Source organism: Littorina saxatilis, linkage group LG15, assembly GCF_037325665.1.
Source record: "Littorina saxatilis isolate snail1 linkage group LG15, US_GU_Lsax_2.0, whole genome shotgun sequence".
NCBI classification, from domain to species: domain Eukaryota; kingdom Metazoa; phylum Mollusca; class Gastropoda; order Littorinimorpha; family Littorinidae; genus Littorina; species Littorina saxatilis.
Window position 1 is genome coordinate 18,640,661 of NC_090259.1, and position 20,251 is coordinate 18,660,911.

At 42.3% G+C, this 20,251-nt stretch overlaps 1 protein-coding gene across 2 annotated transcripts in view; it reads right to left on the minus strand.

The window, feature by feature from the left end:
• LOC138948736 (putative glycerophosphocholine phosphodiesterase GPCPD1 homolog 2) overlaps window positions 1-14,308 on the minus strand; it is a 45,979-nt gene extending 31,671 nt beyond the window's left edge. For both annotated transcript variants that reach the window (XM_070320341.1, XM_070320340.1), the window contains exons 1-7: window positions 14,185-14,308; window positions 12,553-12,790; window positions 10,361-10,524; window positions 7,675-7,719; window positions 5,202-5,353; window positions 4,847-4,948; window positions 3,422-3,532 (exon numbers count right to left, since the gene is read on the minus strand). In XM_070320341.1, the coding sequence (XP_070176442.1) occupies window positions 3,422-3,532; window positions 4,847-4,948; window positions 5,202-5,353; window positions 7,675-7,719; window positions 10,361-10,524; window positions 12,553-12,719 (741 nt within the window). In that variant the 5' untranslated portion in view covers window positions 12,720-12,790; window positions 14,185-14,308. The remainder of the gene's footprint in view (window positions 1-3,421; window positions 3,533-4,846; window positions 4,949-5,201; window positions 5,354-7,674; window positions 7,720-10,360; window positions 10,525-12,552; window positions 12,791-14,184) is intronic.
• Between the last annotated feature and the right edge of the window lie 5,943 nt (window positions 14,309-20,251).

Here is a 20,251-nt window from a genome sequence, read left to right on the forward strand (position 1 = left end):
TATGTCCGGACAAAGAATGAGACTTTTTCTGGATATGTAGAATGAAAAAAAGACAGACAGAGGCACAGAACACACATGGTTTGTTTGTTTGTTTGTTTGTTTGCTTAACGCCCAGCCGACCATAATTATCAGGGCGGTGCTGCTTTTGACCTATAACATGCGCCACACACAAGACAGAAGTCGCAGCACAGGCTTCGTGTCTCACCCAGTCACATTATTCTGACACCGGACCAACCAGTCCTAGCACTAACCCCATAATGCCAGACGCCAGGCGGAGCAGCCACTAGATTGCCAATTTTAAAGTCTTAGGTATGACCCGGCCGGGAACACACATGGTCTTCCCGACTTCCTACTAACATAACATAACAGAACTGTCCTCCATTTATCTCTCTCAAAATGTTGAGTAAAGTTGCTTTAAACAATCAACAATTTTGGTACATATTACACAATTATGATAATATATAACAGTTCTTTTATGAACAAAATAACTATAAAAATGTACTCATCAAAACACGGAACAATAAAAACAGGAATAGACCAGTTTTGACGTTTGTCTTCGTCAGCTACAAATTACAATACTAAACAAGTCGCGTAAGGCGAAATAACAACGATTTAGTCAAGCTGTCGAACTCACAGAATGAAACTGAACGCACTGCATTTTTTTCACCAAGACCACATACTCGTAGTTTTGTCAGTCCACAGCTCGTGGCAAAGGCAGTGAAATCGACAAGCCAGAATAGTGCAGTAACCACACCTGTGCACATCTACGGTTTCTCCGTAATTTCTCCGATTTTTATATGCAGAATACGGTGCTATGGATTTTTAATTAAAATTCCGAAATTCCGATGTTTTACTCAACAACAAAAAATGTTGGTACTTTTTTTCTGTTTTAAGACGTTTTGACTAATTAGTTGGCCGTTGCGCTGAAAAGACGTTTTCCGATTTACCGTTTGTGTGTTTTGTGAGCAGAATTATGTCTTGAACTGTCGTTACAGCTTATTACTAAAAACTACTGAAATTTGGTTTGCTTGCGACTGATGAGCGTTTTGAGTGTGCACCGGTCTGAGTAATGGTCGCGCTGAGCAGGATACAGACCTGTTTACCCCCATAAGTGTTTTGGAGTAATGCTCAGCCCTAAAAATAGTAATCCTGGCACAAAAATAGTAATCATCCAGCATTCGTCGCCAATTACAACACCGCGGCACATGACAACTGTGTCTGCGAAACGCAATCATGCACATATAATATATCCATCATTTACAAACAAAACACATCAGTCAGTTTTTGTAGTCATCATAATTTCAAAGAAGATCACATCAAAAGCACATGCATCACTGATTCTTTTTCTTTTGCTCGTAGTAGGCCTTTTTCAGTGTGTCAAGCGCTTCTCTACTGTACTTGCGCTTGCCGAATGAGTGAGGGCGAGACTTCACCACTAGAATAAGACTCTCCAGCGTCTCATCAGAAAGACATGATCTCTGGTCAGTCCTGTGCTTTTTCACCCCATTTTGCCATTGAAACAAGAAGAGCAAACGCTCGATCGAGTCACTTTCGCAGTTCTGAATATTATATGAGGCATCAGATGGACAGGAAGAAATTGCTATTCACAACACAATGAGTCACGTTCACATAAAATTTGAGCCCGGTCACTTTTATAGTTTCCGAGAAAAGCCCAACGTTAAGTTGTGTGTTGCCGAACAGAAAAGGCTAGTTATCTCCCTTGTTTTTCTGATAACGTTCGTAAAAGGCTACAGATGTAAATACTTTGATGTAAAGAATAATCCTACAAAGTTTCAATCACATCCGATGAACTTTGTCAAAGATATAAAATGTCTAATTTTTCCTTTGACGCTGACCTGTGACCTTGAAAAAGGTCAAAGGTCAACGAAACCATCGTTAAAGTGTAGAGGTCATTGGAGGTCACGACTAAACAAAATATGAGCCCGATCGCTTTGATAGTTTCCGAGAAAAGTCCAACGTTAAGGTGGTGTCTACGGACGGCCGGCCGGACGGCCGGCCGGACAGACTAACACTGACCGATTACATAGAGTCACTTTTTCTCAAGTGACTCAAAAAATAAAAAAATTTAAAAAAGTTTTAAATTTTTTTATTTATGAAAATCGTAGTCTTGACACGGATAGCGGAATGGCGTATTTTTTGCAGAAAATCGTACTAAATTACGCCAAAATCGTAAGGGTAAACAGGTCTGAGGATAACACGCTTTTCTGTATCTCTATTCTTTTTATCGTACTGAGGTTGTTTTTAATCCAAACATATCATATCTATATGTTTTTGGAATCAGGGACCGACAAGGAATAAGATAAAATTGTTTCTAAATCGATTTCGGACAATTAATTTTAATCATAATTTTCATATTTTTGGCTCACGTAAGTGTAGCCTATGCGATCGTAACTTTGTCTGTCTGTGCGTGCGTGCGTGCGTGCGTGCGTCTGTGCGTGTGTATGTCTGTGGTAGAAACTCTAACATTTGAAGACGTCACATTACATTGACGTCACATTATGACGTAAGAGGGTTAGACGTCACGCGAAGGAAGTACTGAAAGTCTCGGTCATTATTATTTTGAGCGCGCCGAGACTAGTTGGCAGTCGTGTCCTTGTAAGTAGGCTACATGCAGACAGACAGATCTAGATCTAGTGTCTCGCTTTCTTGCACAGTTTCACCTATGCTCTTTCTCTGTGTGTGTGTGTGTGTGTGTGTGTGTGTGTGTGTGTGTGTGTGTGTGTGTGTGTGTGTGTGTGTGACGGAGTGATTGAGTTTGTGTTACTGTTTGTCGATTTCTTACGTGAGCCTTGATGGCTTCGCCTCTTGTTAATTTTCAGAGCTTGTTTGTAATCCAAATATAACATATGTATATGTTTTTGGAATCAGAAAATGACGAAGAATAAGATGAAATTGTTTTTGGATCGTTTAAAACAAAAAATGTTTAATGACAAGTTTCCTATTTTTAATGACCAAATTCATTAATTATTTTTTAAGCCACCAACCTGAAATGCAATACCAAAGTCCGGCCTTCGTCGAAGATTGCTTTGCCAAAATTTCAATCAATTTGATTGAAAACTGAGGGTGTGACAGTGCCGCCTCAACTTTTACAAAAAGCCGGATATGACGTCATTTATCGAAAAAATAAAAAAAACTTCCAGGGATATCATTCCCAGGAACTCTCGTGTCAAATTTCATAAAGATCGGTCCAGTAGTTAAGTCTGAATCGCTCTACACACACACACACAGACACACACACACACATACATCACGACCCTCATCTCGATTCCCCCTCTATGTTAAAACATTTAGTCAAAACTTGACTAAATGTAAAAAAACAAGGAGAGACGACAGAAAGAGAAAGAAGAAGACAGACAGCAAATAACGCTCTTTTTTTGACTGTTTTTCAATGTTTTCTTACCAGGTGCATCTGGTTGAACCCCCTCGAAGTGAAGACGAGGTAATCATCTTTCTTGTAAAGGCAACCCTGGGGAGGTTGGCGAGCGGGCTTCAACTCTCCTTGGTTCAGATTCTGGCAAAATAACACAACACAATGTCAGCATGCAATCAAAAACACGGAAGAAAACAACTTTGACTGGCAAAATAACACAACACAATGTCAGCATGCAATCAAAAACACTGAAGAAAACAACTTTCACTGGCTGACCTACTGAGATCACTCGCCGCTACTTCTTTTCAATTGCCACAGATTTGTCCGGCCCTGAACATGTACAGTGGAACCTCCCATAACGACCTCTTCCAAGAACGACCCCGTCCTTTTGCTGAACGAATGTCTAGGCACGGATGCCTTTTACACTGTAACCAACCTCCCAAGAAAGACGCCCTCCTTTTTCAGACGACCCACCTACCAACATAGGGTCAATAACGACTTTGACCCTTTTAGCAGTGAGTCTGAAAGTTCGTAATTATTCAGCACACGCGGAACACGCATGCTATTCTTAATAGGCAGGGGTGGTATAGTCTGTAGTGCGTGCAAGTCCAGTGGCCTACGGCTGTCCTTTTCACCTATTGCTATCACAATTGAAGGACTGCCCTCGAAGTAGGGGGTGGGGGGTGGGGGGGGGGGGGGGGGGGGGGGTGAATTGCTGTGTACCTATTCTGTGAGTGTGTGCTCACCAACTGAGACCTTGGGTTAATACCCCATACTTGCCAGCTGAGATCAGTGTGTGTGTGTGTGTGTGTGTGTGTGTGTGTGTGTGTGAGTGAGTGTGTGTGTGTGTGTGTGTGTGTGTGTGTGTGTGTGTGTGTGTGTGTGTGTGTGTGTTATGCCTGTCTGTCTGTGCGCTGGTGATACATCATGCTAATTCATACACACATCAAATGGGAACACAAATGGGATAACGAACACAACTTTCAACTGCAGATAATCAGAAAGACTAAACTGCCCAACAGTTGCCTCCCCTGTGAAAAAAATAATACCTTCCAAACTCCCAATAAAGACCCCTCCTTTTTACGACCGATTTGTCTGGACATTTTCAAGGTCGTTAGTGGGAGGTTTTACTGTATTTTGACAAGAAAAGCAAATGCTTATACTGCTTACAGTGGAACCGCCCTTTTAAAGCTGGTGCCTTATTCCCCTTCGTGTGGACACGCAAGCGCAAGACCAAGTACGCATGGAACAAATTCTGTAATCCATGTCAGAGTTTGGTGGGTTATAGAAACACAAAAATACAAAGCCGGCATCCTCCGAAAGCGGCGTATGGCTGCCTAAATGGCAGAGTGAAACGGCCATACACGTAAAAACCCACTCGTGCAAAATCATGAGTGAACGTGGGAGTTTCAGCCCACGAACGGAGAAGAAGAAGTTGCAGTGGTTGAGACTTACATAGTACATCATGGCCGTTCGGTCACAGGGAGGAGGGCCTTCCAGGCTGGAATCCTCCAGGAAAAAACTGTTCTGCCCGGATGATTGTGAGTCTTCCCCATCCTATTCATGAGTACAAATAAACATACAAATTAATACAAACTAACCATGTTCTGCATGTCATCATAACAGAAAACAAGAAAAGGGGCGCACTAAAATGGCCAAACCACACCAGAAGGTCTTTTGAACAAAGTGCCAATAAACATTTTTCTATTACGGAATCATGTATTTCTTTTATTCCATCGTCATCGGAATTTTTATGTTGTTTTGGTTGGCCTAAACGGCCTCATTGATTGTTGTCATAATCTTCACTCACCACACCAAGTTCATAATCCAAGGGGGAGCACTTGATGCTGTAGAGCTGTGACCGGTGCTTGCTCTTCCACATAAATATGGGGTTGTTATGGAAACGCACTTGTACACACATTTGATTCTCCAGCCAGCCTTGACTCATCGTGGTTGAACCATCTGAAATTAAACCCAGATCACGTTTCTGCAATACCCACGCCTTCTCTGAAAAGGCTTTGTTCCTGAGAACTTCAACAAACTTTATCATGAAGAACAATACACCCCTTCGTAGTTTCGAGTGCGCATGCGTGGCTAGTCACATTTTTGGCGGCAGGGGGCGCTCCGTTGTACCAAACACACTCGAGATCCATTCCGCTTAAATCATGAAACTATCGTGGGACAAAAACCACAGAAATATCAAAGAAATAAGAGCTTACGAGGGAAAACTTGAACACAATGTACCTCTTCTGAAGACCTCGTGTTTGGTACAATTTGCAATCCCAGCATGCAGTGCACGGACTCTCGCCTGAGACTCCGAAAGGGTGTATTATTAAACGGCATCTCAATTTAGTTTTCTGCATACCACACAAACTATTGCATCTATTTTAGCACTGTAACTTTCTTTTGCTACCTTACCAACTACCCTTTTCCTCATTTCTTTTGTTTTTGACTCTTGCCAACTTGAGATAGAAAATTTCAATGCTGCACTTTTCTGGTCACTATCTCTCTACCATTTGTTTGTCTCAGTCCACTTCAAAGACTACTATGTCAACGTTCTAGTGAATGATAGCCCTGTGAATGTTCCGTTTTGCCTCTGATTAATCATTATCAATAACCTTTCTTGTTTGTTTGGGTTATTTTGTTAAATTTTTCAAAACTAGCGATAAATTATTCCTATTTCTTGGAAACCACAATAGTGACTCACAAACAAAGAAGGACTATACTGTTCAAAAAAAGAAACGCATAGCTTGTAATATTTGGTTAATTTAGTTATATGGCTACAAGGATATCCACCAAACTGCAGAAAATGTTTATCTGGTCGTCGACCTTTCGTCCATTGCCACAAGTGAGCTTTGCACGTGACGCATGCGTTATCAGTGGCTACAATGTCAAAATTGCTCATTTGGCATGACCACTCGTCATGCTTCAGTGTAATCTCGTGAAACTCGGGGAATATTGAGCTCTCACCATGTCTTCCAAAACCCATAAAAGCGGATTGTTCGCCACAAAGAAATCAGACGACAATTCAGCGACGAAAGATGGCCCGATTGAGCAGAGAAGACCGCCAAATTGCATTGGGTCGTTTACAAGCAGGCCAAAGTCAAAGTGCAATCGCCAGGCACTTCCACGTGTCCCAGAGCACCATCAGTAGACTGTGGGTCAGGTTTCAAGCCACTGGCTCCGTTGCTGACTTGCCACGAGCGGGAAGACCAAGGGCGACAACTGCTGCTCACGACCGCTTCATACGGCTCCGCCACCTCCGGAATCGTTTCCTGTCGGCCTCATCTTCTGTCCAGGCTCTCCCCGGGCCACACCGATTATCGGACCAGACCGTGCGGAACCGCCTGCATGAAGCTGGTTTGAGACCTCGCAGACCTCACAGAGGAGCTGTCCTTACCCGCCGCCATCGCCAGAACCGAGTGCAGTGGGGCAACCAGCACCTTCGCTGGACCGTCCGGAATCACTGGAGACACGTGTGGTTCAGCGACGAGTCCTACTTCCTGCTCCAGCGACATGATGGTCGGAGGAGGGTCTACCGGAGAGTAAACGAACGTTACGCGCCCAACTGTGTGGATGAGGCACCCGTTCATGGTGGTGGAGGCGTCATGGTGTGGGGGGCGATCAATACCGCTGGAAGGAGCACCCTGGTGCACGTCCAAGGGCGCATAACTGCCCAGCGATACGTGGAGGAAATTCTGCGCCCACACGCCCTTCCTCACATGCCATATTCCAGCAGGACAACGCTCGCCCGCACACAGCACGACTCACCACCCAGTTCCTCACCGACCACCATGTCCAGGTGCTTCCCTGGCCATCCATGTCGCCAGACATGAACCCGATAGAACACCTCTGGGATGAATTGGACAGACGTGTGCGCAGGCGAGAAGAAGCGCCGGCAAATCACCGCGATCTATTGCAGGCACTTCAGGAGGAGTGGGACACCATCCCACAGCAAGATATCCGGCATCTGATCCAGTCCATGCCCAGAAGGTGCCGGGCAGTTGTTGCTGCTCAAGGCAGTCACACCCCCTACTGACTTGACAGCCTCGGCACCCAATCGTATTGATTGACTGATTGATTTGAAGATGCAAATGAACTGTGTGTGCATTCAACTGTGTCCATACCAAATTTCAAACAAATAATCTAAATATTGGATTTTCTGTTAATTTTTTCGAAAAATAAAACAAATTTGGCAAGTAGCAACTATGCGTTTCTTTTTTTGAACAGTATATAATAGGTAATACAAGTAAAAGTAAGACATAAGTTCAGGAACCACTCACCATAAGATCCGAAGGTTGCTAAAGGCAGTTCATAGTCATCAAAATCTGCAGACAAAAAAAGAGGGATAAAAATAATGTCAGAACTCATAGCTCACGGTATGCCTGTTTTTAACATCTGGTCTCACTCTGCATGTAATTTGTCTTAAATTGGTAAGTCATATCTAAGCCTTTTTTCTAGTCTTCCTCTTCTTGTGTTCCTGCGCTGCCACTCCCACGCTGTGTTTTGCACAAGTGTGATTTTACATGTATTTGACCCTTTTTCCTGCCCTTTTAGCCAAAATACTGTTTTTTTGGAATGCATGCGGGATATTTTTGTGTTCCGATAACCAAATTCTGACAGGGATTTCAGGGTCTTTTGAAGTGGAACCCCATTTATAAGACCTTAAAAAATCTGAGAAAATCAGGTCTTAAAAAGGAGGGAGTCTTAATTAAAATGGGGGTAAATTTACAGAGGTTATGAACAAAAAGTTGGGTTCCACTGTACATGCCTGCTAGGGCTTGTGCTTGCTTGTACATACAGAGGGGGGCAAAGCACTAGATTAGACAAGAAGGGCAAAGCCCATACGACTCACATGCTTGACCTTGACCTTGACCTTTAAATAACTAAACCAGCAATGACATCATACACTAAGAACTGCTTTACACATTTTTCCTACCAAAATACATGTGACCTTGACCCAAGGTCAAGGTCATCCAAGGTCATGCAACACAAAGCTGTTAATTCAAGACATAGGAAGTACAATGGTGCTTATTGGCTCTTTCTACCATGAGATATGGTCACTTTTAGTGGTTCACTACCTTATTTGCATCGAACGCAGAAGAAGAAGAAGTGGTTCACTACCTTATTTTGGTCACATTTCATAAGGGTCAAAGTGACCTTGACCTTGATCATATGTGACCAAATGTGTCTCATGATGAAAGCATAACATGTGCCCCACATAATTTTTAAGTTTGAAACAGTTATCTTCCATAGTTCAGGGTCAAGGTCACTTCAAAATATGTATACAATCCAACTTTAAAGGACCCTTGCGACCTTGAAGCAAGGTCAACCAAACTGGTGTCCAAAGATAGGGCTTACATTGCCCTGTTTAGCATACATAGCTAAGGTTGCCATTCTCGATAACTTCAGAAAAAAATGCGAAAATGTGAAAAATGGTCGTTTTTAAGACAACAATTACGGCCCCTGTGACCTTGAACTTGAAGTGAGGTCAAGTTGCCGCACATGTTTTTTGAGATCTTATAACCATACACCATCAGGCCACATCAGGTGTTGATAGACTTAATAGTGTCCAAGAAATATCCAACGTTAAAGTTTTCCGGACGGACGGACGGACGACTCGGGTGAGTACATAGACTCACTTTTGCTTCGCATGTGAGTCAAAAAATCTCCACCCTTAACCCACCAGGTGCAGCCGTAACTCGAAACCGGGAACCTTCCACATGGATGGCCAACGTCTTAACCACTAGGCTACTGCGCCCATCATCTTAGCCTTTCAAATAAGTGTACAGTGGAACCCCCCTTTTAAGATCTCCAAAAATCTGCAAACATCAAGTCTTAAAAAGAAGGGAGTCTTTAAATGGTGGTACATTTACAGAGGTTATGAACAGAAAGCCTGGAAAATAGGGTTTTCTTCTTCTTCTTCAGCGTTCCAGAATTTTTCTGGTTACGTGTGAGCTCGTTTGCCCATTTGGGTTCCCCACACTATACTCTGAGAGCATAGTCAGCTCACTCCGCTTTCGTTGAGTAGGCATGCTGGGTATTTTTGTGTTTCCATAACCCACCGAACTCCGACATGGATTACAGGATCTTTTCTGTGCGCTCTTGGTCTTGTGCTTTTCACTAGCAGGTCTGCACATAAGTTGACCTGGGAGATCGGAAAAATCTCCACTCTTAACCCACCAGGCGGCAGCGACCGGGATTCGAACTCACGACCTCCCGATTAGGAGGCCGACGTCTTACCACCACGCCACTGCGCCCGTCACAGGGTTTTCAACGGGAGGAAGTCTTAAATTGGGGGGTCTTTAAATAGGGGTTCCACTGTATTTCCTACTTCAGGTATTCAGGGATAAGACCTAAAAAAAGCTAGCTGAAATGTGCTCTACCATGAGAAGCTCCCTTGGAGCTTAGAAATGTCTATACTTTGGATATGGCCTAGATTGTATGTAGTTCAGGTTGATCGATGAAGCGTACTAATGCAGATCCGCACACACATCCTTGTGTATTTCATGCAAGAAAATTGCTTTTTTCTTCTGTGTTTGTGCACTGAACATAGAAGCGGGTCACTGTTGCTCATGATAAAAGAACTCGTTAAGTGAGTGCTGTCAGGCAAGCATCTGGATAGTGAAAATAGGTCACTGACATTTCAGTGCAATATTGTTCAGAATTGTGTATGCATGTTTAGGTATTGCTTAGACAGAAGAGAGTGAAGACCAGAAGGAACAAAGGAAAAGTCATTGCTTATACGGTATAGTGAAAAATTCAGCAAAGTTATTATTCCTTTCATCAAACCATCAGATTTTTCTTTCACATTTTACATGGAGAAGAGTACAGTAAAAAAAAAAAAAAAACACGAGATTTTATGTTCAATATTTTTCAGCCAGGACATTATTAGGACCTATATTTTCAGTCCAGTTCCAACGGACCTATCGTCCTCTTAGTCTCGGAACAACACGGTGGATGCATTACCTGGTGTCAAGATCTGCCTGGGCTGTATGTTGGTTTCCCACAGAATGACTTCAATGACAGGCTCCATTAATTTGCCTGGACGAGGGCGAATCATTTTGCCGATAAAGAAGCGGAACGCAACGTTCGTGTTCTTGGGCAGTACCACAGCGCCTTCCCATGTTACCCTGTAAGGAAAGGTAATAAAAAGTATAAGAAGGTAAGGAAAGGTAAGGAAAGATAATTAGATTTATAGTCCTTTGAGGTTTTCCTCGTGGAAATTGTGGTTATTTTCTTCCCGGGGAAAAGGGAGCTGAAATACAGTGCGGCACTACTGGTTTTCTTCCACTTTTTTTTTTGTGCATACATGTGTTCGCGTTTTCCAAGCCCTAGGACTTTTGCTGTGAAAATGGGATCAGTGGGTAAAAAAAACAACCTTCCTGGGCACATTTAGTCTTATTTCATGCTGCTGATTCTATAATATATTTGTTTCAAACTTTCACACACAAAAAAGTTTACGACACTGAAGAGAGATTTTGTATTTGAGTGTTTGTAAAACCCTTAATAAAAAACGTTACATGTCCTTGCAAGATCTGCACACACAAAAGAAGATTTGACCGACCTAATAATGATAATGCTGCCCTACATGCCAAGCGGCATAACGGGCAGTAAGTAAGTAATAAGGACTGGGTGGCCGAGTGGTAACGCACTTGCGCTCGGAAGCGAGAGGTTGCGAGTTCGACCCTGGGTCAGGGCGTTAGCAATTTTCTCCCCCCTTTCCTAACCTAGGTGGTGGGTTCAAGTGCTATAGTCTTTCGGATGAGACGAAAAACCGAGGTCCCTTCGTGTACACTACATTGGGGTGTGCACATTAAAGATCCCACGATTGACAAAAGGGTCTTTCCTGGCAAAATTGTATAGGCATAGATAATAATGTCCACCAAAATACCCGTGTGACTTGGAATAATAGGCCGTGAAAAGCAGGATATGCGCCGAAATGGCTGCGATCTGCTGGCCGATGTGAATGCGTGATGTATTGTGTAAAAAAAATTCCATCTCACACGGCATCAATAAATCCCTGCGCCTTGAATATGTGCGCGATATAAATTGCATAAAATTTTTTTTTTTTAAATAAATAAATAAATCCCTGCGCTTAGAACTGTACCCACGGAATACGCGCGATATAAGCCTCATATTGATAATAAAAGAACATTTATATAATATCTATATATATAGCGCTTCCCACAGCTTGAAACGCTTTACAGGTTCAATCTAACAAGTTATACAAATAATAAAATTTGCATTAAGAATGCATCAACAAGTCACGTAAGGCGAAATAGCAACATTTAGTCAAGCTGTCGAACTCACAGAATGAAACTGAACGCAATGCAACGCAGCAAGACCGTATACTCGTAGCATCGTCAGTCCACCGCTCACGGCAAAGGCAGTGAAATTGACAAGAAGAGCAGAGTAGTACTTGCGCTGAGAAGGATAGCACGCTTTTCTGTACCTCTCTTTGTTTTAACTTTCTGAGCGTGTTTTTAATCCAAACATATCATATTTATATGTTTTTGGAATCAGCAAATGATGGAGAATAAGATAAACGTAAATTTGGATCGTTTTATAAAAAACATATTGTTTTACAATTTTCATTTTTTTAATGACCAAAGTCATTAAGTAATTTTTAAGCCACCCAGCTGAAATGCAATACCGAAGTCCGGGCTTCGTCGAACATTACTTGACAAAAATTTAAACCAATTTGGTTGAAAAATGAGGGCGTGACAGTGCCGCCTCAACTTTCACGAAAAGCCGGATATGACGTCATCAAAGACATTTATCAAAAAAATGAAAAAACCGTATGGGGATATCATACCCAGGAACTCTCATGTCAAATTTCATAAAGATCGGTCCAGTAGTTTGGTCTGAATCGCTCTACACGCACACACACACACACATACACACACCACGACCCTCGTCTTGATTCCCCCCTCTATGTTAAAACATTTAGTCATAACTTGACTAAATGTAAAAAGGAGCACACATAGATACATCCATACATACACACCTACCTACACCTTTTACGGTCATGTGAGTACCCTTACCACTACAGTTTAAAACAAAAAGTATGTTATATCTGTAACCGCCCAAAACTGCATGCCAATTTTCCTTGTTTTTATAATGACAGTAACATTTTAAGACTTGAGTCTTGGTCTTACATGTTGCTGGGTTCGTCCTCTGCCGACTCTTGCTTGGTCTGTTCCTTCAGCAAAACAGCTTTCTGCGCTTTCCACTGGCCCAGTGCTGGACAGTCGCCCACCACGTACATGGACTCTCCGTACTCCATCTCCTCCCTGACGCTGAACTGCACGCGTACTCCAGCCATCTTTCTCGACTCTTCTTCTCACAGTTAACCACAGGACAATGTAATTCTTGGTCGGAAAGCAAGCAGATCCCCTGTAAAAAGAAAGCAATCCTGAGCAGAATTTTCTACAGACAAGCTCATTCGAAATTACTAGTTGCAAATCTTGATGTACAAGTTTACCTATAACTCATGTGCAACATCCACCAGAGACTGGAGAGAACACATTCTCTGCTTTCATCTCGAAATGAAACATACAATAAACACATACATCAGGAGTTTGTGTGTACCCACATAAATTAAATGGGCACACAGTCTGGGTGACAGTCCCTGTCTGAAAATGTTTCTTAATCACATTTTGGCAGGCTAGATCAGTAGATGGGAACTTGACATTAATGACAATCTGCATAAAGTTTTGTTTGGCTCGAAACACTAAAGGTGTCTTCTGTGGAATAGTTCGCAAATGTTGACTATATATCGTCTTGCTTCAATACTGCTCTGAGGCAACTGGCATAAATATATAGATCTATCTTTAAAACTGAATTAATCCTTTTCAGTAAAGATCACAGAACCATACATGCTTTCAATGCTATTTCCATCCATTTGGTAGTCAGAGCGTCATAACTAGTTATACAAATTACAATGTGCAGAATTTTGCAGTTGCTCTTACTCTTAGTCTTAATTTAACTTGCCTAACATTTTTCAATTGAAACCGAGAGAGTGGAGCAATTCGAGAGAAATTTTAAATTTTACACCCTCATGGCAAAGCTATTATGGGCATGTTCCCGGTGTTACCTCGACTTTTGATGAGATACCCAGTTGTAACTTGTATGCGTGTTTAGGTGTAACCACAGGCGGAAGGTATTGTTCACTGGACCACTACTTCCATAGAAAGACTACTTTCTTATATATCTATTTTTTTGGTAGTCTTTCTATGGAAGTAGTGGTCCAGTGAACGATACCTTCCGCCTGTGGTGTAACCAGCCACCTGCACTGATGGCAGAAGGTATTGTTCACTGGACCACTACTTCCTTAGAAAGACTACTTTCTTATATATCTATTTTTTTGGTAGTCTTTCTATGGAAGTAGTGGTCCAGTGAACGATACCTTCCGCCTGTGGTGTAACCAGCCACCTGCACTGATGGCAGATGGTCTTTTAGGACCAATACGCTAATCTCTTGCAATTATAGTCTAACAGTGTCAGTCGACCCAACCTCTGAGAACGTTTTTGTGTCATCCGAAAACACTTTCGCCAGGTGACCGACCGTGTGTTGTTTAGAACTGAACAACTGGCCTGCTTCCACTATTTCCAGGTCAAAGGCTGGTTTTAGTCAGAGAACTCTTGGTTCGGGTCCACTGAACCTCAACTTGTTGTTCGTACGACTGGTAGGGCACTGCAGTTTCAGATCCCGCAGATCTGCGCGTTATGAGAGACAAACACATTTTGTCAGAGAGCTGTTTACAGAGAGAAAATCTTAAAAATCCTTACCTGTGTGCATCGCCGTTTCTATGAAGAAATCATAGTTTTGCCCTTTCCTCTTTTCGTTTGCGGGGAATGAACTCTAGCGAATCTGGGTTAGTGGAGCAAACTGCAAAAAACATGGATCGTAATGATGCGAAACGAACGCTTAGTTGCAGGGGGTCTGACTAATTACTACGCGACCACACGCGACCTTGCACTACCTTGCGCGACCTCAAACTAAAGCATGTTCACGTAATATTTTTATATATATAGCATCTTCACAACAATGTCTGACTTTATACCAATTTTTAAGTCAAAGAAATTAAAAATAACGGAGTTATAATGTATTTTGCGACGAACTGTCGAGCTAAAGTGAAATCATCGTGATTCAGCGTCCGACCATGTTCGCATTCGTTTAAGAACGCAGGCTCAACCTCAAACTAAATAATATTCATGTAACATTTTATATATCTAGTATCTTCACAACATGATCATACTTTGAACCGAGTTTTAAGTCAGAGAAGTAAAAACAAAGTTAATTCTGATGCATTTTCAAAGAGCTAGCGAGCAAAAGTGCAAACATCGGATGATTTCACTTTAGCTCGATAGCACGTCGCAAAATACATTATAGCTCCGTTATTTTTAATTTCTTTGACTTAAAACTTGGTATAAAGTCAGATAATGTTGTGAAGATACTATATATATATAAATATTACATGCACCTGCTTTAGTTTGAGGTCGCGCAAGGTAGTGCAAGGTCGCGTGTGGTCGCGTGCGGTCGCGTAGTAATTAGTCAGACAGGCCACAGGTATGGTCGAACACGAACACCAAAAGTGAAAATGAGAAAATGCGCCGATATAACATGTGTGGTTTTTATTTACCACTTATTAAATATTACAAAGACACGAGTAAGCCGCAAGGAGGTGTGCATAGTGCATGTTGTTGTAACCAGAGGTCTATGTTGTAACCAACATTCTCCGGTGTGACGTTTTCATCTTTCGCCGTGGTGATATTTCGATTCTCGGCCTCGTTGATCTAGTATAAACTCTACACTGAACAAAAAAACACCCTTCGATAGTACTGATAAGCGACCTTGTGTACCTTACATTCATGGGGCCAAATTTGTCCAAACAATTTTTTTTTATTTAACTTAGAAATTTGATTCATCCTAAAATGTTTCCCTTCTTACGCAAGGGACGTAACCACTCGGTACACGTTTTGGAATAAATCGATTTTGGGGGTGAAATCTTACATTTCACCACCAATTTTCTTCACATGCAAGAAACTGACATGCTTTTCGTCCATAAATAATTTCACTTCTTAATTTTACCAGGAAACAACATTTCAGTCTTGAGTATATATATCGAGGGGGGAAATATGTACACAGGCGAAAGATGAAATCGTGACCGGCAGTCTACCAGCGGTTGCTCTGCAGTTCACTTATAAGTCTTAAAGGGCAGCTGTCGGGCAGTTGTGGCTCTCAAAGAACGAGTTTTAGCGTCAACTAAGGTGACTCGAGTCGAATCGGAGGTCGCAAAAACTCGGTCCGGTACGACTGGAGTGACGTCACCGGTTAACCAACTTTCAACCTTGCTTCTTGCGTAGGGTCTCTCCAGTTCCAAGATGGCTGCCAAGGCGAGGTGAGAAACTTCTGCAAATATTTTTTGACAAAGTTACGGATTGTGAGAAGACATTTGTTGTAAATCACTTAGCCTTTCAAAAATTAAGGATACTGGGTTGGATACTGTCTTGGCCGGTTTTAATGCATTTTATTTTAGCAGTGATGTTTATTTTGGGAAGAAATGAGGTCAACAGGAGTTTGGGTGCGATTTCGGCTCAAATGTACTTTAGCGCCCTGAACCTTTACCCGGCTGTTTTGCGCTCGATTTTCACGCTCACTTCTTCATTGACGTTCGAATCGATAGTTCGATGTTTTGGTATCACATTCACATCAACAATAAAACAGTACTGCTTGTTCAACGTCCATCAACTCTCCACAACAGTAAATCCGTAACGCGCTTGTCGCCATCTTGTTGCAAGGGACGCGACAGGACACAACCCAACAGCGTTTCCGCGAAGAAAAAAAACAGACATGCGCAGTGACCCTACCGTAGCTCAACCCTGTTCCTCGCGAAAACTCGCTCAAAATCTGTTCCTTTGAATGAGTTATCATGTAACTGAAACTATACTTAAAAGTTACTTGGTGATTTTGACAGCTTGATAACACAAGTCCGAAGACTTTAGACATGCTACAATGTCTTTAATCGAAGAAAGTTTGCATTCTTGGCCGAGTCAATGCAGCCCGCTCGAAAATTACTTCCCTTGGACGCGTGACGTCAGCCGCGGAATCGGCCGGGTTGAACTTACGGTGCTCTCTTTATGCTGTCAGTGTAATGGGCGCAATCGGGTTGTCCAGTCAAGCCCTCAAGCATACTTCACGGGTAGGTGAAGAGAAACTTAGGATGGGGTGACTTCTCCCAGGCCGAATTTCGCAGTAAAAAACTGACGGAGTTCATAAAATGTCTTCTGTCCCCCCCTCCTGCTTTGGTTCCACTTGAACCCTGTTTTTGTTCAACTTATTGGCAGATATTGTCACGCGTCGAGGAACACAAACACACTGCACACACAAACACACTCACACACAGACACACACACACACACACACACACACACACACACACACACACACACACACGTGTTATCACACATATACACACACTGACACACACACACACATACGTGTTATCACACACACACACACACACACACACACACACACACACACACACACACACACACACACACACACAATAACCATCACAAACACAGTTTGACAAATTCATCTTTGATTTTTTGCGGCCGAACCCCCCTCCCCCATTTTCCACACTAGATCCACTGTTTCATCTTTGTCTCCGTCTCTCTTCCCTTTATCTTATCTCGTCTATCTACTTGAGTGAGTAACTGAAGATGTATTATCATCATCTCTTTCCTAGATTTTCCCACCGACAGAGTTGGCTTTTGTCTTGAATTCAGTACCTCACACGTACACGGTAATTGGTGTGACTCCTCAAGCGGACCTTCTTCATAAGGGTACAGTGTCTGCTGACAAGGGACACGATCGAGGGTCTGTGGTTGAGCAACTTTATGGTTTAACCGGGTGGACTGGAGGAGTAGCAACAGCATGTGAACCACTTTAGAAATGACTTGTAAAGGTTGCAGTCGGTCAGATCAAAGAAGAGAAAATGTGAACGTGGGTCTTGAGAAGATACCACCATCCTAATACTTTACTTTGTGCAAGAATCAATCACGCGTACAGCATTACAGATGTCCAGCTGTAGTCTACATTGTACTGTAAACTTCACAGCGGCCTTATCGGCTTCCTCGAGTGACGTCACAGCGAGGCTAACGCTGCGGCGTCTTTCTTGTGCTGACAGAGTTGTCGGTCGCGGATTATGAGTCGTTTCGGCCTGCCAACTGCTTCGTTTTTTTGCGGATTGTGAGAACTAGCAGAAAGTTTCACGCATTTTAATGGTTTCAAACTAATGATGAAAGTGTCTTCTTCTGGACCAAATTAAAGGGCAGCTGTCGGGTTGCCTGGCCTCAAAAAATGCGCGGAGTCGTGTGCAAACACGCGTTGAAGAGTTTTCCGAGTTGATTCAACCAAAGACTGTTGATTTGGTCCAGAAGAAGATACTTTTATCATTAGTTTGAAACCATGAAAATGAGTGAAACTTTCTGCTAGTTCTCACAATCCGCAAGAAAACGAAGCAGTTGGCAGGCCGAAACGACTCAAAATCCGCGACCGACAACTCTGTCAGCACAAGAAGAGACGCCGCAGCGTTAGCCTGGCAGTGACGTCATCCGAGGAACACGATAAGGCCGCTGCGAAGTTTACAGTACAATAATAATAATAATATGGGAGATTTATAGAGCGCTTTACATTCTCAAAGCGCTTTACAATGACAAACATACATAATACATACAAAGCAAAGCAAAAGCATGTGCAGCAGCATTCAGCACACAAGTGAACAACGAAACTCAAACACTACATCAATACAATCTGCAAGCATAGGCTAACACAGGAAAAACATTCAAACATTCAAACACCTGATTCAAAAATGCACCATGTTGAAATAAAATTAATCGAAATACTGGGTGAAGAAGTGTGTTTTAAGGTTTGATTTGAAGGAACAGAATGTTTGGCAGTGTCGGATAGAGTAAGGGAGAGAGTTCCACGCAACGGCAGCAGAGTGGGAGAAGGCTCTCTGGCCGTGCTGTTTGCGACTAAAAGAAGATAGACGGAATATTCTACTGTCTACAGAGGAGCGGAGGGATCGTGAGGGTGTATAGAGTGTGAACAGGTCAGACAGGTAGGATGGGGCTGAGCCAGATATTATTTTGTAGCAGATACAGCAGCACTTATATTGGATTCTCAGCTCTACAGGGAGCCAATGAAGTTTCTTTAGCAAGGGGGAACAGGACTGGGACCGAGGGGCTTTGCAGACAAGCCGGGCTGCAGAATTTTGAACGCGCTGCAAAGGATGGATGACAGACTGAGGACAGCCAATGAGAACAGAATTTCCGTAGTCTAATCGAGAAAGAATGTAGGAGGAAACAAGGGTCTTGGTGGCATCTTCGGTAAGGTATGGGCGGATAGAACCTATTCTCTTAAGCTCGATGTAAGCGGACTGACAGACTTTCATAACATGGTGTTTCATGGAGAGATCGCTATCAAGAAAGATGCCAAGATCACGGACGGAGTCTGAGAATTCAATAGTGCTGCTGCCCAAAGTGATAGAAGGAGGGAGAGAGAGAGAGAGGAGGAGAGGGAGGATTTGGTGAAACGAATGGCTTCTGTTTTGTCACAGTTAAGTCTAAGCTTGTTAGTGGACATCCAGAGTTCAACGTCAGCAATGCAAGACTGAAGGGAGGTGGTCATCTGTTGGGTGTGTATGGGTTGTGAAAGAGTGAATGCCCTTGCTTTTTACTCGGACAAACATTGGAGGGGCCAATCACTACCGAACAACCCATACAAACCCGACGGAGTTGTTTCCGAAAATCGTCTATTAAGAAGGCCATTGCCAAATTAACTGTGCCGGTAAAAAAATTTAAAGGATTGGGATTAATTAAAAATGTATTTTGGAAACAAGTTTTAATTTGTTGGTTGAAAAATAAGGACATGATTCAGAGAGCAGTAGGTGGAGACATGTTATTAAGAGATACGTGTTTATGGAACAGCAAGGATATAATCTATTGCGGCCAAACCCTGTTTTTTAGCGACTGGATTAAAGCAGGCGTTTGTCGAGTAAAGGATGTATATGTTGGTAATGAGATTGTGCCCTTTAATATTATGCAGCAAAAGGTTGGATGTAAGCCCACAAGATTCTTTGAATATAGGGTGATTTGTACAGCAGTTAAAGCAGCAACACTACGCTCTGCAAATGGAAATGTATGTGGATTCAACGATTTAAAGAACCTGAGTAAGCCTTGTCAATTTCGCAAATTAATTATAAAGGAAAAATATGTGGAGCCGGTTGTAGTTAAATTTTGGGAACATAAATTTGATTTCAGGCCGGGAAAAGAGCAATGGTTAATGGTAAACAAAGTAACCACTGAAACAAGATTGCGAATGTTGCATTGGAAAATATTGCACAATATTTACCCCACAAATATTTTATTGTATAAAATAGGCATTTCCGTGAGTAATTGCTGTACTCACTGTGAGAACGAAATTGATTATATTGAACATTTTTTTTACTTTTGCCCGAAAATTATGTCCATTTGGAAATGCGTTGAGGATAAAGTGAATTGTAAATATAATATGATTATTAAAATTACCGTAAAGGAAGTTTTTTTGGGCGTATTTGAAAATTCACAAAGTTCCAAGGCACTAATAAGTTATGTGAATTATTTGATTGTGATAGCCAAAATGTGTGTTGGTATTTATAGATATGGCTCCCCTCTGGATATTGTATGCATTTTTGAGAGGGAATTGTTATATAGAAAACTTGCTTAAAGGCATATGTACTCGATGACTATACACGCTAATTGCTTTACCAACAGCTGGAGACATGCTAAATTAAGTTCCCTGCAA